This window comes from Scophthalmus maximus, chromosome 8 (genome assembly GCF_022379125.1).
Source record: "Scophthalmus maximus strain ysfricsl-2021 chromosome 8, ASM2237912v1, whole genome shotgun sequence".
Taxonomy (NCBI): Eukaryota; Metazoa; Chordata; class Actinopteri; order Pleuronectiformes; family Scophthalmidae; genus Scophthalmus; species Scophthalmus maximus.
Window position 1 is genome coordinate 11,831,398 of NC_061522.1, and position 26,707 is coordinate 11,858,104.

At 41.4% G+C, this 26,707-nt stretch overlaps 1 protein-coding gene across 6 annotated transcripts in view; it reads right to left on the reverse strand.

Annotated features, from left to right (window-relative positions):
- ank2a (ankyrin 2a, neuronal) overlaps positions 1 to 26,707 on the reverse strand; it is a 68,574-nt gene that overhangs the window by 5,007 nt on the left and 36,860 nt on the right. For all 6 annotated transcript variants that reach the window (XM_035636932.2, XM_035636936.2, XM_035636939.2 and 3 more), the window contains 7 exons: positions 18,037 to 25,779; positions 17,300 to 17,377; positions 17,011 to 17,142; positions 16,645 to 16,785; positions 16,339 to 16,549; positions 16,025 to 16,103; positions 40 to 1,836 (listed from right to left, as the gene is read on the reverse strand). In XM_035636932.2, the coding sequence (XP_035492825.2) occupies positions 40 to 1,836; positions 16,025 to 16,103; positions 16,339 to 16,549; positions 16,645 to 16,785; positions 17,011 to 17,142; positions 17,300 to 17,377; positions 18,037 to 25,779 (10,181 nt within the window). The remainder of the gene's footprint in view (positions 1 to 39; positions 1,837 to 16,024; positions 16,104 to 16,338; positions 16,550 to 16,644; positions 16,786 to 17,010; positions 17,143 to 17,299; positions 17,378 to 18,036; positions 25,780 to 26,707) is intronic.

The following is a 26,707-nucleotide window of genomic DNA, read 5'->3' on the forward strand; positions in this document are numbered from 1 at the left end:
TGCTTGCAGGCTGGAATGCTTTACCAAATGTCATCTTACCCTTGTCAGTGAATTGTCAGTATCATCATATGTTCCAATTTCACAGGCAGGGGGCAGTTGTGAAGCCTCACACAAGGTGAATTCATCATCTGATACTTCTGAATAGTGTATTGATTCTTCACTCTCCTCCTGTACTTTATGGAGAGGCTCATGGACAAAAGGAGCATCCTCATAGTCTTCACTTCCAGAGGATAAAAGTACTCCTCGATTAACCTTTTCTAGCACTCTAGAATGGCTGAGATAATCTAGCCCTCCACTTGACTTAGTTGTTGACCCAGGTTCATCAGGCTCTGAGAAATCTGACACACCTTGGTTGCAGTCAAAGTATGGCTCTGGGTCAGAGTATTCAAAGGTAGGGCTCTCTGCACCACTATGCACAACCTCAGCATATCCTGGAGGCATGTGGGTATACATATCTTCATACCCAGGTATGATGCCGCATTCCTCATCAGCAGATGATGAAGTCCTTTCTGCTTTAGGTTCAACTGAATTGGGCTGAGGGGTAAAACACTCATGGTCTACCAGAGATTCTTCTGAATACTGTCCACTGGTCCTTGGCCCATCCTCTTCTGAAGATGCATCAAAGTTCAAAGAGCTGTATGGATTCAGTTCATCAAAACTAAAATGTCTTGCAGATGTAACTGTCTCAGGTGTCAAATCAGAAAGAGACTGAGAGGACAAATCTTCAGTCTGAAAAGCTTCAACAGAGATCACCTCCCATAGATGTGAACTCTCTGTTGATATTTCTTCTGTCACATCCCTTGAGACATTACATGGAGTAGTTGATTCACGTTTTTCTTTTCCTTGAAAAATGTCAGTTGTAGAATCTTCCTCAAATTGATCAGCCAAATAGTTTTCAGGTACATCAGAGGGACACTTTGCAGCTATTTGGGGTAAAGACAATGAAGAAAATGCCCCAATAGGAATTTCACTATATTTGCCCGACTGGAATATATCCTTGGAAAAACTTGAGTTCAATGATGGTTCCATTGCTTCACAAAATCTTTGGGGAGATTCTGGTATTAAGAGGGACTCGTTGGGGGATACAGGACTATCGTTACCTCTACAAAGGTTTGATGGTACAATTGTCTCAGAGGTATTTGTCAGATCAGTGATTGAGACCAATTCAGGTTCATCTTGACCTGATGTCTGGAAATATGCAGACTCTGAGATGTCTTCATTTGTGCAGTTAGTGTCATCTGTGAGCTGTATAACAGAAAACACGCCAGCTCTTACGGTGTAACTATCATTTGTATGACATGGATCTTCAGGTGAAAGGTCTTCAAACTTTTGATTCAAACTTTGATCAACTTTGGCGCTTATATCACTGTAATCTGACAGAGGTGAGCCAAGTGCCTCTGGTCTAAACTTAAATTTCATCTCCTCCAGATCGGACAGCAGCTGATCAAGCTGAGGGGACCCAGACCCTGGTGGTGTTGGAGTGGATTCAGAGGGCATAAGGATTTTATCTGGACTGTCTTCGGCTCTTTGACAGAGTGAGTCTTGGGTCACTGAGCCTGGTTTAGCAAAGCCAAAATCTTCACTTTGTTTGGCGAAAGACATCTTTTCATCTTTTTCCTGTGGTGAGCTACTTTGATCGGTCAATGTGATTTGGGACTGTGTTTTACCTAAGTCCAAAGTACCTGGAATTGACAATTCTAGTTTTTGAGTGGAAAGAGTGACTGAATCATTTGACGAGGGTGGCATCTCAGTTGGAAAGACCTGACAGTGTCCTAAATCAACATTTTTTTGTTTTGAAGATTCTGAAAGATTTGTCTTGAAAGATGTCGTGGATACCTGCAAGAAATGATACAATGGAGTGGAGAAAAATGTAAACAAAACGGATTTGTGATTTATTTTGGTGATGAATGGTCAGATGAGTGAAATGAGCATGCACTTGTCAAGGACAGGTTCTTGTTTTATACATAAGAGCAGTGTCTCAAATGAGGAAATTCACTTGAAGCCCACTTGCTTCTAGTCCATTCATAGTATTATCCATACATGTTAATAGCATTTATCCAACAGACCACATACAATTTCAAATGCATTACTTGAAATGAGTGATTAAGATGCTAAAAAATTGCGATATTTTTGAAAAATGTATTATAATACTGTTATATGTTTGGAGATATTGCATTGAGAACACAATATAATTTTTGAAATGGTAAAAGCGAGAGAAAAAATTAACACATAAAATAAGGATTTGGGATCACATGAAGGTGGAGATGCATTATTTCACGCTCATTTCAAATAATTTTTTACGGCCCAGCAAAAAAGAGCAGGAAACACTGCATTTCCAATAAAAATTCTAAACCCTCCAGTTTAAAGTATTTGTCATGGTCAAACAATGACTGACATTATTCAACATTTAGGAAGTGTATTGCCCTACTTCTTGTAAAAAAAAAACCAACAAAGACTAACACCAATGAAATAATGCAGTCAACATTACCAATAATTGGTGTTGTGTCCTACAGCTATAGTGGGAGACAATGTCTAGCTACAGACATGCAAAACATTACAAGCGCGTATCACTTTGTTTAAACTTGTATGGCTGTTAAAAAAAAAGATCTAAATGGGACTACACAACTTACTGCAATTACAGTGGATTGTTATTGAGGAAAATGTATGGTTGAGAGAAGATATAATCAAGGCACTGGAATCCCCTTTTGTTTGAAGGAGTGGTCTAAAGGTATCAGTAAGACCACTGGTTGACTTGCTATCTGTATAGCTTGTGAGAATAGTCCATACCAGGGAAAGCAGCTCACGTCATTAAGATAGGGTCACTGTAATTTCCATTAGTTGTGCTTCACTGAAAGATAATTCCTTTTACTCTAATGCATACATGCCACAGCAAGACAGTGAAGCCCCTGTGTGTTATTAATTAAAGCTTTAAAGGCAAGAGTTCTACATTCACACTCTAATTATTGCCATATTCATTACTTTTAAAAGCAACACTGCAATCAGTGCTGAGCAAGACCTTGTGCTGTCTTACCGAGCCCATGGAACTCTTGCTCTTGTCTTCCACCTCATGGATTTTCTGTTCATGTTCTTGGAAATCAAATCTTGGGTGCGTGTCACCTTTAATTCTGATTCAGGGTCTGTCCATTTATGTTCATGCACAAGGGGTCTTCGTTTCACTGATGTCTCTTTGCTTGAGTGTGTACATGGAAATCCTCCTCCAGCCAGTCAGCATGATGAAATCCAGAATTTTGCTCTATAGATGGAATGTGACTCAACTCAAAAACAGAATCGGTGACGGCTTTCTGACCTGACCTGATCTAGTCTAGGTCCTTTGTGGTCCAGGGAGGAGGCCTGATAAAAAAAGACTGATCATTGATGAAGGATATATGGGTCCTGTCTCAGGTGTTCTGGTTGGTGGCATAAGAATTTCAGGATGTGAATCTGTTTCTGAAAGATTATGAACTGTGGAGTGGAATCCTGCAATGGTTTGGAGTCTGGAATGATGCTTTCAAAATGATATGATTTGGCTGGGCTATGTGGCTCTTTCATTCTGACTGCTTAATCTTCAAATTTATTTTGATCACAAGCCCTATCAGAAGGAGATTTATCAGCGGCATCTTACAAATAAATAATCTTATCGCAGCTTTTTGTTGATGACACAGCTGTGTGCCATTAACCCCCCTGAGACTGGCTTAGATGTAAGTGTATTGTTGTCAAAAACAGTGCCATCACGGAGAATTTGCCCACATGGCAGCTGGTTTAAAACGTCATGTAAATCTCCTACTGATTCAAGCATTTGAGGGGTAGATGGTATTAACGCGGACAGCCAATGTTGAAGGAATGACTGTGTGCTCATTATCTAATGGCTTAGTGATGAAAGACACTGTCAAACATAATGGAATCAGGTGAATCTGGCCTGATGTCAACAAACATATTATCAAGACATGAATCAGTTTAATCTCTGTTAAGCCTTATGAAATTGGGTGAAACACAATTTTCAGACAAATGCATGTAATAACAAGGTTGAAAGTTGAACTGAGGAATTTGCGAATCAGGAGAATGGGAGAAATTCATCAAATGAGGCAAATGATTCTGAAGTAGGTGACCTTTTAAAAGGGTATAAGCGAGCAGAATTTAAAGGATGATCTGACAGCAAAATTTCAGATGACTGTGGGTATATTCTGAAAATTCAAAATCGTCTTCCTGCTTATGAGGACTTTTCACAACAAGAACATTTTCCCTTGTACAAAGGATCATACAAATGTGACATCAAGTTGTTGGATGAATGTGGTCTCTCTCTGTAATCCTTATATAGGTGTGTTGAGTCTGATGACATGGATTCGGAAGAAACATGTTTGCGTTGGAGGAAGATCTCTTGTGACTTTGGGACTGAAAATGAGTGTTGAGCAAAAAATGTAGTGCAAGGAGACAAACAATACTGTTCAACTGATGCCACAGATTCTGGTGAGGACACTCTAACATCCGATAACCAGTTCTGAAAGAGTGAAAAGTCATAATTAGAAGACACAGACTCTGGTGACAAGGCCCTGCTGCTAGATAACTTATCAATTTCAGAGTCTGATGAAACTGACTGCGGTGACTCTGGTCTTGTCTCTTCGAACAGGGTGTCAAGATACAAACCAGTATCTTCCCAGTCTGAAAGCATTGATTCTGGTGTAAATGACCTGTGCCTTGATAGTTCCACATTGTAACTGACATGAAGAGATCTGAACTGAGGAACAGGTGAGTCGGGAGAGAGGGGCCTAAGTTCACTTTGAGATACCACCGATTCAGGAGATTGCGGCCTTAACTCGGCAATGCAATCATCCACAGAGGAGCGAATGCCCTCCTTGTCTGACGAAATTGAGGGAAGGCAAACAGATCTCAACTCAAATGACTTGACACCACAAGAATCTTCAGCTTGGTATTTGACACTGCAGCCCCGCACAACATCAGCATATGTAAGAGGTCTCGCAGCAGACAGTGGTGGGGATGTAGTAGCCATTATGTTTGTGCAATTGGTTTGACCCCATAAAGTAAGTGAATCTGGCGAATCTGGCCTGTTATCACCAAACAATTCCTCGAGACAAAATGTGGAATACTCAACATCTGACACTGGTGAAAGAGGTGACACTGGTCTATTTTCAGAGTACTCTAGGTAATAGTTACATTGTTGATTTTTCATTAGGCCAAATGTGATCCAAGGAGACAAACAGTGCTGTTCAACTGATGCCGCAGATTCTGGTGAGGATGCTCTAACATCCGATAACCAGTTCTGAAAGAGTGAAAAGTCAAAATTGGCAGACACAGTCTCTGGTGACAAGGCCCTGCTGCTAAATAACTTATCAATTTCAAAGTCTGATAAAACTGACTGCGGTGACTCTGGTCTTGTCTCTTCAAACAGGGTGTCAAGATACAAACCAGTATCTTCCCAGTCTGAAAGCATTGATTCTGGTGTAAATGACCTGTGCCTTGATAGTTCCACATTGTAACTGACATGAAGAGATCTGAACTGAGGAACAGGTGAGTCGGGAGAGAGGGGCCTAAGTTCACTTTGAGATACCACCGATTCAGGAGATTGCGGCCTTAACTCGGCAATGCAATCATCCACAGAGGAGCGAATTCCATCCTTGTCTGACGACATTGAGGGAAGACAAACAGATCTCAACTCAAATGGCTTGACACCACAAAAATTCTCAGCTTGGTTTTCATATGTGTACCCTTGCAAACCATCAGCATATGTAAGAGGTCTCCCAGCAGACAGTGGTGGGGATGTAGTAGCCAATATGTTTGTGCAATTGGTTTGACCCCATAAAGTAAGTGAATCTGGCGAATCTGGCCTGTTATCGCCAAACAATTCCTCGAGACAAAATGTGGAATACTCAACATCTGACACTGTTGAAAGAGGTGACACTGGTCTATTTTCAGAGTACTCTAGGTAATAGTTACAATGTTGATTTTTCATTTGGCCAAATGTGATCCAAGGAGACAAACAGTGCTGTTCAACTGATGCCGCAGATTCTGGTGAGGATGCTCTTACATCCGATAACCAGTTCTGAAAGAGTGAAAAGTCAAAATCTGTAGACACAGACTCTGGTGACAAGGCCCTGCTGCTAAATAACTTATCAATTTCAGAGTCTGATAAAACTGACAGCGGTGACTCTGGTCTCGTCTCTTCAAACAGGGTGTAAAGATACAAACCCGAATATTCCCAGTCTGAAAGCATTGATTCTGGTGTAAATGACCTGTGCCTTAACAGTTCCACATCGTAACTGACATGTAGAGATCTGAACTGAGGAACAGGTGTGTCAGGAGATAGGGGCCTAAGTTCACTTTGAGATACCACCGATTCAGGAGATTGCGGCCTTAACTCGGCAATGCAATCATCCACAGAGGAGCGAATGCCCTCCTTGTCTGACGAAATTGAGGGAAGGCAAACAGATCTCAACTCAAATGACTTGACACCACAAGAATCTTCAGCTTGGTATTTGACACTGCAGCCCCGCACAACATCAGCATATGTAAGAGGTCTCCCAGCCGACAGTGGTGGGGATGTAGTAGCCATTATGTTTGTGCAATTGGTTTGACCCCATAAAGTAAGTGAATCTGGCGAATCTGGCCTGTTATCGCCAAACAATTCCTCGAGACAAAATGTGGAATACTCAACATCTGACACTGTTGAAAGAGGTGACACTGGTCTATTTTCAGAGTACTCTAGGTAATAGTTACAATGTTGATTTTTCATTTGGCCAAATGTGATCCAAGGAGACAAACAGTGCTGTTCAACTGATGCCGCAGATTCTGGTGAGGATGCTCTAACATCTGATAACCAGTTCTGAAAGAGAGAAGAGTCAAAATCGGCAGACACAGACTCTGGTGACAAGGCCCTGCTGCTAAATAACTTATCAATTTCAGAGTCTGATAAAACTGACAGCGGTGACTCTGGTCTCGTCTCTTCAAACAGGGTGTCAAGATACAAACCCGAATATTCCCAGTCTGAAAGCATTGATTCTGGTGTAAATGACCTGTGCCTTAACAGTTCCACATCGTAACTGACATGTAGAGATCTGAACTGAGGAACAGGTGAGTCAGGAGATAGGGGCCTAAGTTCACTTTGAGATACCACCGATTCAGGAGATTGCGGCCTTAACTCGGCAATGCAATCATCCACAGAGGAGCGAATGCCCTCCTTGTCTGACGAAATTGAGGGAAGGCAAACAGATCTCAACTCAAATGACTTGACACCACAAGAATCTTCAGCTTGGTATTTGACACTGCAGCCCCGCACAACATCAGCATATGTAAGAGGTCTTCCAGCCGACAGTGGTGGGGATGTAGTAGCCATTATGTTTGTGCAATTGGTTTGACCCCATAAAGTAAGTGAATCTGGCGAATCTGGCCTGTTATCGCCAAACAATTCCTCAAGACAAAATGTGGAATACTCAACATCTGGCACTGTTGAAAGAGGTGACACTGGTCTATTTTCAGAGTACTCTAGGTAATAGTTACAATGTTGATTTTTCATTTGGCCAAATGTGATCCAAGGAGACAAACAGTGCTGTTCAACTGATGCCGCAGATTCTGGTGAGGATGCTCTAACATCTGATAACCAGTTCTGAAAGAGTGAAAAGTCAAAATCGGCAGACACAGACTCTGGTGACAAGGCCCTGCTGCTAAATAACTTATCAATTTCAGAGTCTGATAAAACTGACTGCGGTGACTCTGGTCTTGTCTCTTCAAACAGGGTGTCAAGATACAAACCAGTATCTTCCCAGTCTGAAAGCATTGATTCTGGTGTAAATGACCTGTGCCTTGACAGTTCCACATCGTAACTGACATGTAGAGATCTGAACTGAGAAACAGGTGAGTCAGGAGAGAGGGGCCTAAGTTCACTTTGAGATACCACCGATTCAGGAGATTGCGGCCTTAACTCGGCAATGCAATCATCCACAGAGGAGCGAATGCCCTCCTTGTCTGACGAAATTGAGGGAAGGCAAACAGATCTCAACTCAAATGACTTGACACCACAAGAATCTTCAGCTTGGTATTTGAGAGTGCAGCCCCGCACAACATCAGCATATGTAAGAGGTCTCCCAGCAGACAGTGGTGGGGATGTAGTAGTCATTATGTTTGTGCAATTGGTTTGACCCCATAAAGTAAGTGAATCTGGCGAATCTGGCCTGTTATCGCCAAACAATTCCTCGAGACAAAATGTGGAATACTCAACATCTGACACTGTTGAAAGAGGTGACACTGGTCTATTTTCAGAGTACTCTAGGTAATAGTTACAATGTTGATTTTTTATTTGGCCAAATGTGATCCAAGGAGACAAACAGTGCTGTTCAACTGATGCCGCAGATTCTGGTGAGGATGCTCTAACATCCGATAACCAGTTCTGAAAGAGTGAAAAGTCAAAATTGGCAGACACAGTCTCTGGTGACAAGGCCCTGCTGCTAAATAACTTATCAATTTCAAAGTCTGATAAAACTGACTGCGGTGACTCTGGTCTTGTCTCTTCAAACAGGGTGTCAAGATACAAACCAGTATCTTCCCAGTCTGAAAGCATTGATTCTGGTGTAAATGACCTGTGCCTTGATAGTTCCACATTGTAACTGACATGAAGAGATCTGAACTGAGGAACAGGTGAGTCGGGAGAGAGGGGCCTAAGTTCACTTTGAGATACCACCGATTCAGGAGATTGCGGCCTTAACTCGGCAATGCAATCATCCAAAGAGGAGCGAATTCCATCCTTGTCTGACGACATTGAGGGAAGACAAACAGATCTCAACTCAAATGGCTTGACACCACAAAAATTCTCAGCTTGGTTTTCATATGTGTACCCTTGCAAACCATCAGCATATGTAAGAGGTCTCCCAGCAGACAGTGGTGGGGATGTAGTAGCCAATATGTTTGTGCAATTGGTTTGACCCCATAAAGTAAGTGAATCTGGCGAATCTGGCCTGTTATCGCCAAACAATTCCTCGAGACAAAATGTGGAATTCTCAACATCTGACACTGTTGAAAGAGGTGACACTGGTCTATTTTCAGAGTACTCTAGGTAATAGTTACAATGTTGATTTTTCATTTGGCCAAATGTGATCCAAGGAGACAAACAGTGCTGTTCAACTGATGCCGCAGATTCTGGTGAGGATGCTCTTACATCCGATAACCAGTTCTGAAAGAGTGAAAAGTCAAAATCTGTAGACACAGACTCTGGTGACAAGGCCCTGCTGCTAAATAACTTATCAATTTCAGAGTCTGATAAAACTGACTGCGGTGACTCTGGTCTTGTCTCTTCAAACAGGGTGTCAAGATACAAACCAGTATCTTCCCAGTCTGAAAGCATTGATTCTGGTGTAAATGACCTGTGCCTTGACATTTCCACATCGTAACTGACATGTAGAGATCTGAACTGAGGAACAGGTGAGTCAGGAGAGAGGGGCCTAAGTTCACTTTGAGATACCACCGATTCAGGAGATTGCGGCCTTAACTCGGCAATGCAATCATCCACAGAGGAGCGAATGCCCTCCTTGTCTGACGAAATTGAGGGAAGGCAAACAGATCTCAACTCAAATGACTTGACACCACAAGAATCTTCAGCTTGGTATTTGACACTGCAGCCCCGCACAACATCAGCATATGTAAGAGGTCTCCCAGCCGACAGTTGTGGCGATGTAGTAGCCATTATGTTTGTACAATTGGTTTGACCCCATAAAGTAAGTGAATCTGGCGAATCTGGCCTGTTATCGCTAAACAATTCCTCGAGACAAAATGTGGAATACTCAACATCTGACACTGTTGAAAGAGGTGACACTGGTCTATTTTCAGAGTACTCTAGGTAATAGTTACAATGTTGATTTTTCATTTGGCCAAATGTGATCCAAGGAGACAAACAGTGCTGTTCAACTGATGCCGCAGCTTCTGGTGAGGATGCTCTAACATCCGATAACCAGTTCTGAAAGAGTGAAAAGTCAAAATTGGCAGACACAGACTCTGGTGACAAGGCCCTACTGCTAAATAACTTATCAATTTCAAAGTCTGATAAAACTGACTGCGGTGACTCTGGTCTTGTCTCTTCAAACAGGGTGTCAAGATACAAACCAGTATCTTCCCAGTCTGAAAGCATTGATTCTGGTGTAAATGACCTGTGCCTTAACAGTTCCACATCGTAACTGACATGTAGAGATCTGAACTGAGGAACAGGTGAGTCAGGAGATAGGGGCCTAAGTTCAGTTTGAGATACCACCGATTCAGGAGATTGCGGCCTTAACTCGGCAATGCAATCATCCACAGAGGAGCGAATGCCCTCCTTGTCTGACGAAATTGAGGGAAGGCAAACAGATCTCAACTCAAATGACTTGACACCACAAGAATCTTCAGCTTGGTATTTGACACTGCAGCCCCGCACAACATCAGCATATGTAAGAGGTCTCCCAGCCGACAGTGGTGGGGATGTAGTAGCCATTATGTTTGTGCAATTGGTTTGACCCCATAAAGTAAGTGAATCTGGCGAATCTGGCCTGTTATCGCCAAACAATTCCTCGAGACAAAATGTGGAATACTCAACATCTGACACTGTTGAAAGAGGTGACACTGGTCTATTTTCAGAGTACTCTAGGTAATAGTTACAATGCTGATTTTTCATTAGGCCAAATGTGATCCAAGGAGACAAACAGTGCTGTTCAACTGATGCCGTAGATTCTGGTGAGGATGCTCTAACATCCGATAACCAGTTCTGAAAGAGTGAAAAGTCAAAATTGGCAGACACAGTCTCTGGTGACAAGGCCCTGCTGCTAAATAACTTATCAATTTCAAAGTCTGATAAAACTGACTGCGGTGACTCTGGTCTTGTCTCTTCAAACAGGGTGTCAAGATACAAACCAGTATCTTCCCAGTCTGAAAGCATTGATTCTGGTGTAAATGACCTGTGCCTTAACAGTTCCACATCGTAACTGACATGTAGAGATCTGAACTGAGGAACAGGTGAGTCAGGAGATAGGGGCCTAAGTTCAGTTTGAGATACCACCGATTCAGGAGATTGCGGCCTTAACTCGGCAATGCAATCATCCACAGAGGAGCGAATGCCCTCCTTGTCTGACGAAATTGAGGGAAGGCAAACAGATCTCAACTCAAATGACTTGACACCACAAGAATCTTCAGCTTGGTATTTGACACTGCAGCCCCGCACAACATCAGCATATGTAAGAGGTCTCCCAGCCGACAGTGGTGGGGATGTAGTAGCCATTATGTTTGTGCAATTGGTTTGACCCCATAAAGTAAGTGAATCTGGCGAATCTGGCCTGTTATCGCCAAACAATTCCTCGAGACAAAATGTGGAATACTCAACATCTGACACTGTTGAAAGAGGTGACACTGGTCTATTTTCAGAGTACTCTAGGTAATAGTTACAATGTTGATTTTTCATTAGGCCAAATGTGATCCAAGGAGACAAACAGTGCTGTTCAACTGATGCCGTAGATTCTGGTGAGGATGCTCTAACATCCGATAACCAGTTCTGAAAGAGTGAAAAGTCAAAATTGGCAGACACAGTCTCTGGTGACAAGGCCCTGCTGCTAAATAACTTATCAATTTCAAAGTCTGATAAAACTGACTGCGGTGACTCTGGTCTTGTCTCTTCAAACAGGGTGTCAAGATACAAACCAGTATCTTCCCAGTCTGAAAGCATTGATTCTGGTGTAAATGACCTGTGCCTTGACAGTTCCACATCGTAACTGACATGTAGAGATCTGAACTGAGGAACAGGTGAGTCAGGGGAGAGGGGCCTAAGTTCACTTTGAGATACCACCGATTCAGGAGATTGCGGCCTTAACTCGGCAATGCAATCATCCACAGAGGAGCGAATGCCCTCCTTGTCTGACGAAATTGAGGGAAGGCAAACAGATCTCAACTCAAATGACTTGACACCACAAGAATCTTCAGCTTGGCATTTGATACTGCAGCCCCGCACAACATCAGCATATGTAAGAGGTCTCCCAGCCGACAGTGGTGGGGATGTAGTAGCCATTATGTTTGTGCAATTGGTTTGACCCCATAAAGTAAGTGAATCTGGCGAATCTGGCCTGTTATCGCCAAACAATTCCTCGAGACAAAATGTGGAATACTCAACATCTGACACTGTTGAAAGAGGTGACACTGGTCTATTTTCAGAGTACTCTAGGTAATAGTTACAATGTTGATTTTTCATTTGGCCAAATGTGATCCAAGGAGACAAACAGTGCTGTTCAACTGATGCCGCAGATTCTGGTGAGGATGCTCTAACATCTGATAACCAGTTCTGAAAGAGTGAAAAGTCAAAATCGGCAGACACAGACTCTGGTGACAAGGCCCTGCTGCTAAATAACTTATCAATTTCAGAGTCTGATAAAACTGACTGCGGTGACTCTGGTCTTGTCTCTTCAAACAGGGTGTCAAGATACAAACCAGTATCTTCCCAGTCTGAAAGCATTGATTCTGGTGTAAATGACCTGTGCCTTGACATTTCCACATCGTAACTGACATGTAGAGATCTGAACTGAGGAACAGGTGAGTCAGGAGAGAGGGGCCTAAGTTCACTTTGAGATACCACCGATTCAGGAGATTGCGGCCTTAACTCGGCAATGCAATCATCCACAGAGGAGCGAATGCCCTCCTTGTCTGACGAAATTGAGGGAAGGCAAACAGATCTCAACTCAAATGACTTGACACCACAAGAATCTTCAGCTTGGTATTTGACACTGCAGCCCCGCACAACATCAGCATATGTAAGAGGTCTCCCAGCCGACAGTTGTGGCGATGTAGTAGCCATTATGTTTGTACAATTGGTTTGACCCCATAAAGTAAGTGAATCTGGCGAATCTGGCCTGTTATCGCTAAACAATTCCTCGAGACAAAATGTGGAATACTCAACATCTGACACTGTTGAAAGAGGTGACACTGGTCTATTTTCAGAGTACTCTAGGTAATAGTTACAAGGTTGATTTTTAATTAGGCCAAATGTGATCCAAGGAGACAAACAGTGCTGTTCAACCGATGCCGAAGATTCTGGTGAGGATGCTCTTACATCCGATAACCAGTTCTGAAAGAGTGAAAAGTCAAAATCTGTAGACACAGACTCTGGTGACAAGGCCCTGCTGCTAAATAACTTGTCAATTTCAAAGTCTGATAAAACTGACTGTGGTGACTCTGGTCTTGTCTCTTCAAACAGGGTGTCAAGATTCAAACCAGTATCATCCCAGTCTGAAAGCATTGATTCTGGTGTGAATGACCTGTGCCTTGACAGTTCCACATCGTAACTGACATGTAGAGATCTGAACTGCGGAACAGGTGAGTCAGGAGAGAGGGGCCTAAGTTCACTTTGAGATACCACTGACTCAGGAGATTGCGGCCTTAACTCGACAATGCAATTATTGATGGAGCAGGTGTTTTCAATGCACAAATCAAGATATAATGGAATTGAAAATCTGGTTGAAATATGAATCTGTGGTAACAATGTGTTCATGTCATCTTCAAGTTTTCTAAAAATGCATTCTGTGTTTGCATTTTTAAGAAAGGCCCTCTTTGTCTTTGACTTTTGAGTCATTTCATCTTCAAATTTTAAAATGTATGTTGGTCTTTCCACTAAGTTAAAAACGATCGGTTTGGTTGATGGTTGCTTTCTGATCATGTGGTAATCTTCAGGAGATTGTTTTTCATATTTTGTACATGAGAGAATGTTCCATTTTGGTGATTCTTTCTGCCAATCCAAATCTATGAGCAACTTATTATTTTCTAAGGTGTTTTGAGTATCGTTTGTTAAATTATTATTTGACTGACCTGGTGATGGCATGTATTCAGAAGATTGTGGTTTCAATCTAGAAAACCAGTAATCAAGAAAATAATTACTCATCCCCTTTTCTTCTTGTGGGGCTTCAGATGGCAGCCTAATTATAAATGACTCGTCCGTACTATTTGACCTGTCACCATTTTCACTACTGATACCTTTGACATTTGAATGCGTAACATGTGTTTCATCTGAAACAGTTGTTGTTAACAAGGGTGCCTTTTCTTCACCTGTTGTACAGGTGCTTGCTTCATACCACCCTTCATCAAAAGGTGATGAAAGAGCATTAATAGAATATTTCCTATAATCACGGGTTTCATCCTTGTTTTGTGAAATTGACAAATTTGGTCGGAGACAAACATTTGATGTAAAATATTCCTGAGGGACAGGAGGATTGCAATTTGAAGCTACTAAGTCTGATATAAAGGGCTTACCCTGATCCACTTCTTTACTGCAGACTTTATTGTAAGGAGATGACGTCAGTAGTGGTGAGGGCGGATTTCCTTCTGAGTATAGTAAATAATAATCACAATATTGACTCATAAGCTGAGCACGGATAGGTTCTGAGAGCATTAGTTCAAGAAATGAAAAGCTACACTGAGAATTCTGAGATGCTCGTGAAGATGGCCGACCATCCCTATCTGGAGATCCACATTCATTAATAGAGGAAATTGAGACAGGTGAAGATGCTGTTTGATCAGGACAAATATCTTCAAGCAAAAATTCATCACTCTCAATATCTGATGTCCCAGGTGAGAATGCTCTGAACTCTGCCTTTGTCTGTACACATTTTGGTATAGGCTGATTATATTTAGGTACATGGGAGTCAGCAGACAATGGCCTATACTTTACCCAAGATTCAAGGTAAATTCCAGCAGTGGAAGAATCTTTCAAAAGAAATTGTGGGTCATGTTCATCTGTGTGTACCTGATGGGGGTCTAATTTATTTTCTGTTAAATCAGTTGTAACTTCTGGTGAAATACATGCATCTGAACGTGTAGACAGTTCCTGCATGTCATCAAAAATACTGTAAAAGTCTGCAGGTAAGACCATTTTAGTCCCCCGAGGAGAGTCAGGTGACATTGCCCTATAATCATTAATTGACATGACAGATTCAGGAGACGACAGTCTGTTTATGGAGTCATTAAACATCCATGCCTCTGCTGGAAAGAGACCTATTTCATTTAAATGTGAAAATGAATCAAATTGCTTCTCTGATGCCAAAGAATCAGGGGTCAAAGGGCTATAGTCTGTGAAAGTGAAAGGTAATGCCACATCTTGCTCGAGTGATTGTGGTGTGAGATTGTTGATAGGCAAGAAAAGACTGGAAGAGCGAGTCTTTCCCTCAGAAATGTAGGATGATTTTTCCCTGACTATGGCAGGGTCACTGTCTGAACTATCAGAACTGCAATTATGGTTCCTATCAATTGAGTCACAAGCCATCTGAGCAGGGTCACTGGTTGTCAATAAGGTCTTTGCAAACTTCATTTTGAATGGTTTCACCAAGCTGCACTTCGCTGTAGCAATAAAAGGATCAGTTGACTGGATATCATCGTTATCATCAACGAAGGGAATGTTTTCTGGATACCTGTAACTGTTTCGTTGGGGTATTGTGCTTCCTTCTTTGCTCAACTTGGAGGGTTGGGAATGGGTCATGTTCACACAGGAGAATTGTGGCATCTTGTCATGACCATACGGTGATTTGAAGAATTGGGCTTTGACCTCATTGGACTTCTGAGAGAGCCTGCTTATTTCAGCAACATCTGTATCATCTTCAATCATGGCCAAAGCTGCTTGATGGTCCACTGGGGGCAATGCTAACAGACTAGTGATTCTTTCGCCAATGGTTTTAGCTACACCTGTATCATGAAGTTGTAGTGTAGAGCTAAACTCATTGCAAAGCTCACTGAAGTCAGTCTCAGCTTGGTCAAACTCTGATAGGCTCAGACTAAAATCTTTAACATATATAGATGATGGTAACTTCCGAATTTCAGGCAATTGCCCATATCGATCTTCACAACCACTCTGCCTCAATGGTAAGGTTTGGCTGTAATCATCTTTGACTTGGCAGTGACCACCGTGGAAAGGCCTTGCGAAATTAACTTCAACACTGCAGCAACTTTTCTGGTCTTTCACTTTAGGGTCATAAGCCTGAATTGCTTGGCTTCCCAATGCGGCATCTTTTGAAGTGGGAAGCGTACTTACTTGCTCTTCTGAGTTGTCGTAACATGTGGGTTGGGGTGTAATTACATCCTCACAGGTCCACAGGTTTGTGTTCAATTCTCTGTAAGCCAAAAAAATGCAAGTTCACAAAATATTACTTTGCAGTAATGTGGTAAATCAAAGCCCTATTTTAAAATGACTAAAAGTAAACACCCACACTCAATGGTTATGAGGCAAATACCTGCACCCACTGTGTTCTATGTAAGCATAATGATGTGGCACTGTTCTATTTCAACTACTGGCATGCTGTTGATGTGTGTTGTATATTCAGAAATCATTCCAAATGAATAACTTACTGTGGAATTTCGAGCTCCTCCAACAGGTCACCATGTATACTCTCTGAGTGGGTATGTCCAGCAGGCTCTGCCCAGGAAGGAATATCGAGTAGGGAAGCAACTGATAGGTCCTCTTCAGAAACAGCTGGGGGCGGTCTGCGATCTGACTCCGCCCTCCTCACGACTCTGGGGCTGTCTGCATCGTCTTGAACTGAAGATAGGGCTACTGACACTGAAAAACAGACACGTGATGAATAAGAGTGCATTAAACAAATTAATAGAGCCAGGTGTTAGAATTGCTGACCTAGTGTTTAGAGGTTTTATTACCTTCACTGTGATCCAGTGTCTTCTCTATCTCTGCATAAGTTCTGGACGATTGCTCTTGAACTGACTTGTTCATCTGGGTTTCAATCAGATGCACTATATCCATGCGGTTGATTTTGGTTAACCTCTTAATTAGACAGTCCTCTGTGAAGGGATTTAATAATCATTAATAGACTATAGAAAATCATTCAATTAACACAACAAAGAAATAATTTAAACATTGGGAATGTAAGATTATACTGAATAAACTGTATTCAAAAATTGATTCAAAATCAAAGATAAAATACATCAGAGTGCCGTTGGTATAAGCAATGTTTGAAGAACTGCATTAGCAAAAACTAAAAAATGTATAATCTAAATGATATGTACCTGTGGTATGTTTACCTTCCCGCTCAACCCAGCGCTGCAGCAAGGCATGGCTCTGCTCTTGGAGGGAGTTAGGATTTTCTGTTCTCACTAACTGGATATCATCCTCACTGAATTCCAATTCTCTTGCCAGCTCTGTGGTGATAGACAACAGAAGCAGTTTTTCCCTCAGCTCTGCTCACAAATTTATCATTTTCAATCCAAAAAGAATGTAGTACATATTGATTTTCTTGAGTAAATATTTTGGATTTAGATTCAAAACAATAAATTATTACATTATTTGACAGCTTACCAGTCCAGCTGAAGCCAAGAAGATCTGCAATGATAGCTAACGTTTCCTCTTTCCTGTCAGCATCATCCTGCCAATCCACTAAAAATGCCACCAAGGCCAAACATTACATTTTATCATCATGGTCTGCAGTTCAATGTGACAATCATATTCTATGGTAAACACCTTTTCATATTACTATTACCAGTCATGTAGAATATTCTAAGTGCTGATATAACATGTATTTTACCGAGGACTCTATGTTATGGGCTGTAATAGTAATGGATCTGTGATGATATGGATGGAAACATAAAGGTTGGAATCTCTGTCTCTCTGAGGAGGAGTTGACTTGTTTACATACCATGACTATTTGGTCGCAATTAACACAATTTTTTGAAATCATTAAAGTAGGCAATGGCATCAGTGAGCTGATAAAGCAGTGTGCAATCTAATATTAGTAATGCTATATTAGTAGTATTCAACTGCATCAAATTGTTAAAGCTGCTACTTTAACTAACACGGCCATTTAATCTTGAGATTGCATAAACAAGAACATCACACACACACACACATACACAGAGAGAGAGAGAGACAGAGAGAGAAAACACAAAGCAAGACAGACAAGACAAGTCACAACACATGAAGACAACACAATATGACTAATGATAACATTGTGTTGTCGGGAAGAGGAATTGGGTTCTTGAACCCAGGAAGAGAAAGGAAACCAAAAGCCCATATAATTCTGGCGATACCTGGCGTACCTTCTGGAGTTTGGTCATCGGTGATTCTCTGCATCTGAGTCTCCACAGTGTCATCCCAGGCAGGCCTTGATTCAAATACATCCTCTTTTCCAGAAGATGGTTGCACACTTGGCAACGGATTACCATCAGAATCTGAACTATGTGAGGCTGGGATGTCATATGTGAAGATAACCGAATCTGGACTCCTGTGACTTGCGCTGCTTATATCGTCAGTATCCAAGGACAACCTAACAGATGGTTCTGTAGTCTTAGAGACTTGGTTTTCTCCCCTTGGAGAAGAGGACATGACAGGAGGTTTGAAGGCGAAAAAGTTGGATTTAGAGGAGGATTGACTACTGTCAGAATAACTCCTAACATCTTTATTAGAGGTTTTACTTCTGTCACTATCAGCCAAAGATCTACTCCGACGATCCAAAGTTGAGATTTTATCTGCTGTTGTTTGACCTTGATTAAGTTCAGATATCTGTGAGTCTTCTGACATTATTTCTGATTGAAAATGGGAAACCTCTTTAATTGTGCTGCTTGGTTTGATTGCCAAAGGTTCCGTTGAATCCTGATAATATGCTGGGATGCCAGCATGTGCAGCTGAAAGGGACATCTCTATGACTGAGCACTTGTCTTCTTCATCTTCATCCCCCTCATCATCATCATTGGAGGAGTCTGTGGAATGGCTCTGCTCTGAGTATGCTGAATGGCCAGTTGTGGATGTTTCTGATTGAAACTCAGCCACAGTATTGTCTAGGTTGTCCAGACCAAGGCTTTCAAGGATTCCAACCTCACTTTGAACATTGGTTAGTTTCTCCAAAGCATTGGGGGAACGAAGCTGAACCTCTATGGAGCTGCAAAGATCAGCTTCATGAAGTGACATTTCATTCTCTGGCTTGTTACTTGAAGATTTGATGAGATTTCTGGGTTTGGGAGTAGGAATTTTGTCATCGTCACTCAGAGTCAGAGGTGATTTGGGGTTCTCTTGAATGGTTGTGTCTGTAATAGAATCACTTTTGTCTAAAGTTAAAGACTTTTTGACTGACAGACCTTCCCCATTCTCCTCTACCACAACTTCATCAACGGGATGTTCCCCTATATGAAAAAAAGGATATCCTTTCTCTTCTTCATCAAAACTTGCTCCTGTCATATCAATGGCTCCCCCTCTGGTCATTTCAAATAGCTTTCCCTCCTGAAACTGAAACGGATCAGGGGTTCTCTCATCACGTGGAGTTCGAACTGGTGTATTATAAGGTGTTTTTCTGTCTCCTGCAGCACAAAGATCCATTTGTTTTTCTGATTTAACCTCTGCATTGATGGGTACATCTTTGTCACCTTCACATTCAAGGATAGCATATTCTGGTTCCTTTGTATGTACCATATCCTGAGGACTGCCGTCACAATCTGAGCCATCTGTCAGGGGCAATTCAACTTCATCGTCATTTGGATGGTGCTCATTTGTCACGCCGCTGGAAAAATACATGTCATTGACTGAGGAATGGTCACTTTCATTGGCTGCTTTTTCTTTGTATATTTGTGCATCTTTTCCTGCTAACAACGGAACATACCCATCAACTGATTGAGAAGTTTTCAGTTGTGAATGAATTGCAACCTTGTCCATGATACTTGAATCAATATCCGTTGTCTCACTTAGTGTATGAGTGTCGTCTGTCACACATTTTTCAGAAATTTTCTGTAGTGTATCTTGTGAGGAAGACTGTATAACTGTGCCACATTTTTGATTTGGCTCATTGTCTTTGTGATCATCTGTCTCCAAAAAAGTGTCTCTCTTCATTTTGTCCTCCTGTTCCATCTCCTCAAATGTTTTAATCTTTGCAGCCATTTTAAACATGTCCTCTTCTGGGGTGAACTGTTTAGTTGTGGTATCATTCCCACTTTCATCACTATCGTCGTCTCTCAGTATGAGCATGTGAAGGTTTTCACTATCACACATTCTGGGATCTGATATTTTGTCATCAGTTACTGTCATTGCTGAGTTGGAATAGTGGTCTTCTTTAATTTCACTTTCTATTTCAAAATTCGCACCTTCGTTTTTTTGCTCATAATGCAAACTTTCATGCCTAAAAATATTTTTGTCAATATCAAAACATGCTTTGAGCTGGGAAGCATAATCTTCATACACAGCTGTCCTGGCGGGCATATTAAGTTCTGATTCCTTTGATTTAGTGGGACTTCCCTCAAGAGAGTCTGGACAAGGGGATTCTCCAGTAGGGCTTGGCTCAATTGAATCAGGTGATTTTTTTGAAGATCCATCCTCCTCTAGAGGACTGGCCTCTAGAGAATCTCGATGACAAGGCTCTTTAGCTGGGTCATCAGAAACCACATTATTTAGGTTCTCCAAATCAGCTGGGCGTTCTGGTGTGCTACAACTACTTGTTAGTTGTAAAAATGTGAGTTCTTTGAAAACTGAATGAGCAACAACTACACTGACATCTTTATGATCATTGTTACAGCTATCAGTTGTTACATATGACTCTGTAATGTCCATCCCTTCAGTAGAGTAATTTAAATGTGACACTGAATTTAGTGAGATTTTAGCCTCACCCTTCTCAGATGAGAATCTCTTGGGAATTTCATCGTTATGGGAACATGCCTGCCATTCACTTTCCAAAATGTCCTCTTTATTGATGTCCACAATGTCTGAATTTGTATCTTCTGGTGACATCATCTTATGTCCAGGAGAGAATGTAAGAGTTTCTTTGTAGCTCTCATGGACTAAATCCTCTTCTGGGTGGTATTGTAAGACCAATGATTCTTCCTTTAAATGGCAATCTAAGTCAATATTAGGCAGTGACAACATTCTTGACATATCCCTCTTAGCTGCAGGCTGGTGTTGTGCCTTTTTCTTGATGCAAACTTCATGGAATGGTGTCTCCAAAACAGAACTTGGTGACGATTCTGTGACTCCAACCACATCTGTCTGTGGGTTTTCGATTGCCTCTTCACCTAAATCATTGTTCACATTATTACTTGTCAGTATAACTTGTTTGCAGCTCTCATGGACTAGGTCATCTTCTGGTTTGCATTGTATTGCCACTGGCTTTTCCTTGAGATACTGATCTAAGTCAATACTGAGAAGTGACGACATGCCTGAGCAATTCTTCTCAGTTGTAGACTGTTGATCGTCTTTCTTCCTTTGGATGTAAACTTCATGGAATGGTGTCTCCAAAACAAAACTTGGTGACAATTCTGTGACTCCAACCACATCTGTCTGTGCGTTTTCAATTGCCTCTTCACCCAATTCATCGTTCAAATTATTACTTTTCAGCATAACCTGTTTGCAGCTCTCATGGATCAGGTCATCTTCTGGTTGGCATTGTATTGGCACTGGCTTTTCCTTGGTATACTGATCTAGGTCACTGCTGAGAAGTGACAACATGCCTGATATATTCTTCTCAGTTGTAGACTGTTGATTGTCTTTCTTTCTTTGGATGTAAACTTCTTGGAATGGTGTCTCCAAAACAGAACTTGGTGACAGTTCTGTGACTCCAACCACATCTGTCTGTGCGTTTTCAATTGCCTCTTCACCTAATTCATGGTTCAGATTTTTACTTGTCAGTATAACTTGTTTGCAGCTCTCATGGACTAGGTCATCTTTTGGTTGGCATTGTATTGCCACTGGCTTTTCCTTGAGATACTGATCTAAGTCACTACTGAGAAATGACAACATGCCTGAGATATTCTTCTCAGTCGTAGAATGTTTGTGGTGTTTCTTTGTTTGGATGTAAACTTCTTGGAATGGTGTCTCCAAAACAGAACTTGGTGACAATTCTGTATCTCCAACCACATCTGTCTGTGGGTTTTCAATTGCCTCTTCACATAATTCATCGTTCAAATTATTACTTGTCAGTATAATTTGTTTGCAGCTCTCATGGACTAGGTCATCTTCTGGTTGGCATTGTATTTCCACTGGCTTTTCCTTGAAATACTGATCTAAGTCACTACTGAGAAGTGACAACATGCCTGATATATTCTTCTCAGTTGTAGACTGTTGATTGTCTTTCTTTCTTTGGATGTAAACTTCTTGGAAAGGTGTCTCCAAAACAGAACCTGGTGACAATTCTGTTTCTCCAACCACATCTGTCTGTGGGTTTTCAATTGCCTCTTCACCAAATTCATCATTTAAATTCTTACCTGTTAGTATAACTTGTTTGCAGCTCTCATGTACTAGGTCATCTTCTGGTTGGCATTGTATTGCCACTGGCTTTTCCTTGAGATACTGATCTTCTAAGTCACTACTGAGAAGTGAAAACATGCCTGAGATATTCTTCTCAGTTGTAGACTGTTGGTATTGTGTTTTTCTGAGGATACAAACTTCTTGAAATGGGGTCTCCAAAACAGAACTTGGTTTTGGTTCTTTGACTGCCACCACATCGGACTGTAGGTATTCATTTGCCTCACCATCTATCTTATCCTCCACATTATTCGCAACAATTGGTGTTTGGTCACATATTGTTATCGTTTCCTCATCACTTGAAGATCTTTTGATCTTAGTAAGAGTCACTTCTTCAAATATCTCCTCTGGAGACCTGTTTTCCACTGGCTTGTCCTTGAGATACAGGTCCAAGTCACTGTTTAGCTGTGATACCATGCATGACATCTCCTTTGCTTTTGTAGACTGTTTATATGAGGTCTTTTTCTCGACCCACTCTTCCTTCATTGGATGTTCATCAATCAAGATTGATTGGGTTTCGTTAAAGACACACTCCACTTCTCCTCCCCTTGTGACTAAATGTTTCAATGTAACAAAATCAGGTTCTCGTTGATCTGTTTCTTGCATTGTTCCACCCATTATTGTTTCTTTATTTTCATCAGTGATACATGTGAGAATTTCTTTATCTTTTTCCTTTGTTAAAATGATTTGTTCAAATTTATCCTGAACAACATCCTCTTCCGGTTGCTGACTTGCCACAGGCTTGGCTTGTAGATACTGATCCAAATCACTGTACATTAAGGAAATCATCCCTGACATATCTTTTACTGCAGTGGATGTCTGGCTAGATGTTTTCTTCTCAATGTGGACTTCTTTAAGTTGTGCCTCCTCAATTTTGACATCTGGTGCTTCTGTGTCAATTTGTGCAAAGAGTGTTTTACTTCCATGAGTAATTGTTGTATTGTCTAACCATGACTCATGAATTTTCTCTTCCTGTAAAGATATGATGTCCTTCTCTTCTCTTCTAGCAGAGTAAGTAAGCATTTCTTTGGTCATTTGATGGGTCCGCGTGGGTCTTTCAGAATGCTCACTCTCACCTGAGGTCCAAACACCAATGCTAGTATCTGAGACTTTAACCAAGCCTTCATGCTTTGGACTGTCAGGACTTATTTCATCATCTTTCTTTTGATTCTCAAAAAGAGAAACATCTTTTTCAAAATAACCTTTCATACAGGGCCTCAACACATTTACTGGATTTGTATCAGAATCATCACAGAGGGTATCCTTCTCAGGTTCCCCCAACTGTTTGCTAACATTCACAGTTGTTGATGTTTGCTTGAAAAACTGGTACTCAGGACTTTCTTCCAGCTCAGCCTTTATGTCAGCACTGAAATCTTCAGAAGGTCTGCGATCAGGGCTGATTTGTAGGTCTTCGGAAAAACCCCTACCATTGCTTATGACTGGTTCTTCTAAGTGCATCATGCCTAGGCTGCTCCCCGAGAACTCTTTTCCCTTGCTCTGAGGGCTAACCCTTCCATCATCAAATTGAATTGTGTCAACATTTTTTGTTGTCTTTCTTGAATATAGTTCTGATTCCACAGAGACATCTCTCTTTAGGTTGACTGTTTGAGCTTCTGCATCTAATGCTCCATATTCATTGAAATTACTTTCTGGATGGTAGATAGCGAGATTCCGTGATTGTTTTTGTGATTTGGATTCCAGGGTAGGACTGTGCCCAGTCCACTCTATTTCTTCAGGATCATCCGTTTCAGATAACGATGTTGAAATACAGGAAGAAGCCACTGTTTTTTGTTCCAACAGCCCACTTTTTATAGGGTCCTGTCCAGTCTGGTACGTTTTCATCAGCTCTTTCACAGACATAGCCTCTTTCTCTGACAAGTCTGGTGTCTTTCTCTGTGAGATAACCCTTCCATCATCACATGTAACTGTATCAGCAAATGTTACTGTCTTTACAAAAGGAGCATCATCTGAATTCAAGGGCAATTCCTCAGACATATCTCTAATTGAACTTGTTGGTTGATCCTCAAAGTCTATGTCACCATGTATGTTGACATGACTTTGTGAATTGAAAATTGTAAGGCTCTGGGCTTGATTTAGTGATTTTTGCTCTGGCATAGGACTGTGTTGAGTCATCTGTATCTCTCCAGAATATTCTGATTGAGACATCAATGTTGAAATACAAGACGCCATAGCTTTGTGTTCAAAAAGCCCCACTTTATTTTTTGACGGATCTTGCCCAGACTGGAATGTTTTCATCAACTCCTTCACAGACATAGTCTCCTTTCCGGACAAATCTGGTGTCTCTCTCTGTGGGCTAACCCGTCTGCCATCACATTGAACTGCATCAACAGATTTAGCTCTCTTTCCAAAATAATCACTATCAGACGTTGGCTGTGAATCCTCAGAGTTATCTGTAATTAGGATTACTGGTTCATCTCTTTTGTCACATATCTTGACATCACTCTCTGGATGGAAATTTGAGAGGCTCTGAGGCTGGATTTGTGATTTTGGCTCCTGTGAAGGATGTTGAAATGTTAAATTACCAGAAGTCACAGCCTTGTGTTCAAATAGCCCAGATTTACTTTTTGAAGGGTCCTGCCCAGTTTGGAAAGCTTTCATAAGATCCTTAACAGACATAGTCTCCTCTAATCTTTCTGTCTGAGATCTGGGAGATTTAGGGGACTTGGGAACTCTGGGAAGTTCTGGAAAGTCTTCCTCCATCGTTTTTGTGACGATAGACGATTTTGTACCATATGTTACATCTTGAGTATTTTTTTGGACCTCATCCTCTTCGACTTTGTTCTGTAAAGCTTTAACTCTGTCTTTTATAGATCCAATAGATGTTTCAACCACCAGAGGAGAAGCTGGAGGATCCATAACTTGGGTGGGTACAAGGCCACTCTCCTTAAGGATAGCATCACCATCTAAAGACTCCTCAGAGCTCATCCTTTCCAGCTCTCCCTCAGAGCTACTACATCCAGAACGCTCTCTGTCTCTGAGTTTCTTCCTAATAGGTTTCTTGATATCTGGGGGACGCCGTTTACCATCACGTTTTACAACAGCCTGTTCAAATGTCTCTTGGACATTGTCTTCTTGACAACTGTATTCTTCCATATCCATGCTGAGGTGTGAGACCATACCTGTCATGTCTCTGGCCTCTGTGGCAGATCCACTTGAAGTCTTCCTCTCAATGCAAATCTCCTGTATGACTGGTTCTTTGACAAGGGAATTCCTTGTGTCAGCCTTCATCTCACAAGGTGAACCCCATTTGACTTTTTTCGCATCAACTCCTTGTACCTCCTGTGTAGTGTGGTGTATTCCATCTGTTTGAGTATCTCCAACATTTTCCAGTCTGTCTTTTAACTGTTCCACTATGGACAAATGCTCTTTTTCTTCCAAACCTCTAGCTTCACCTCTCTCTTCATTAATTTGCTCGGCAGTCAAAATGGCAGACAATTTGATGTCTGACATATCTGAGAGAAGGTCCGGACTTGCAAGGGTTGCAAAGTCAATATGTTGGTTAGTTCTCAAAGAGAATGTCTCAGTTGATTCAGATTCATCATCTTCAGTTTAAAAAAAATCATAACCAAAAAGGGTAAAGAACATAAGGGACAAATGAAGTAGGGAAGAGAAACATCAGATAACTGTGATCAAGACAGTGCCATCAAAAATCCATCTTCAGTTAACAGAGTAAGGAGAAGACTGACAGGGCTGAGGATAATGGAGTCTTGAAAAGAAGACCAAAAAGGAGATGACTAAGAGATCCAGAAGAGTTTGGAGGGGGGTAGACCAGCAATAGCATAAGCAAAGCCAGGAGGAGTAACAAAACAGGTAAAATGAGGTAAAAAATAATGATAAGCTAATTAGATTACATATTCACAAATGTAAAGGTTATATATACAATATTTACTGCCACTAAATATCGCACTATGCTAATCAAGCTAAGTTTGGTTGGCCAAACCCCTTGCAAAAACTCCCCACACCCTCAGCAAGGTGTTGCCTAAATGAAATTATTATGTGTGCTACAAAGGTCATTGAAAGATGCTTCTGAACACACAACTTAACAAAATTACCTGTGTACAGGAGTGCCAACAAAAAGACCAGTCTGCTGTAGTGCAGACTGGTAAAATGGATCTGTTGCAAGTCATCTGCAGGTTGGAGCTCCTGACATTGTCAGAGCCTCAGTTTGAGACACTACAGTCAGTAAATATGTGTTTTTTAAACTTTTGACTGCACTCGGTCTTGCAGCACAGAGTGCAGTCACAGCTAACCTTCTGGTGACTAACAGCTACTCTTTTAGCATAGTTAGTTAGCATATCTGTGCCATTCTGTGTGTAGCCTATAGACTCTAGGCTATAAAAATAAGGTGTAGCCAGGTGTAGCTACAGTTTTTGTGTACTGTGGAGTGTAACAGCGTAGCCTGGCGTAGCCAGACTAATACTCAAATGCGTCTTAGTCTGGGACCTCTTGGTTAATTTTACGATACCCAAG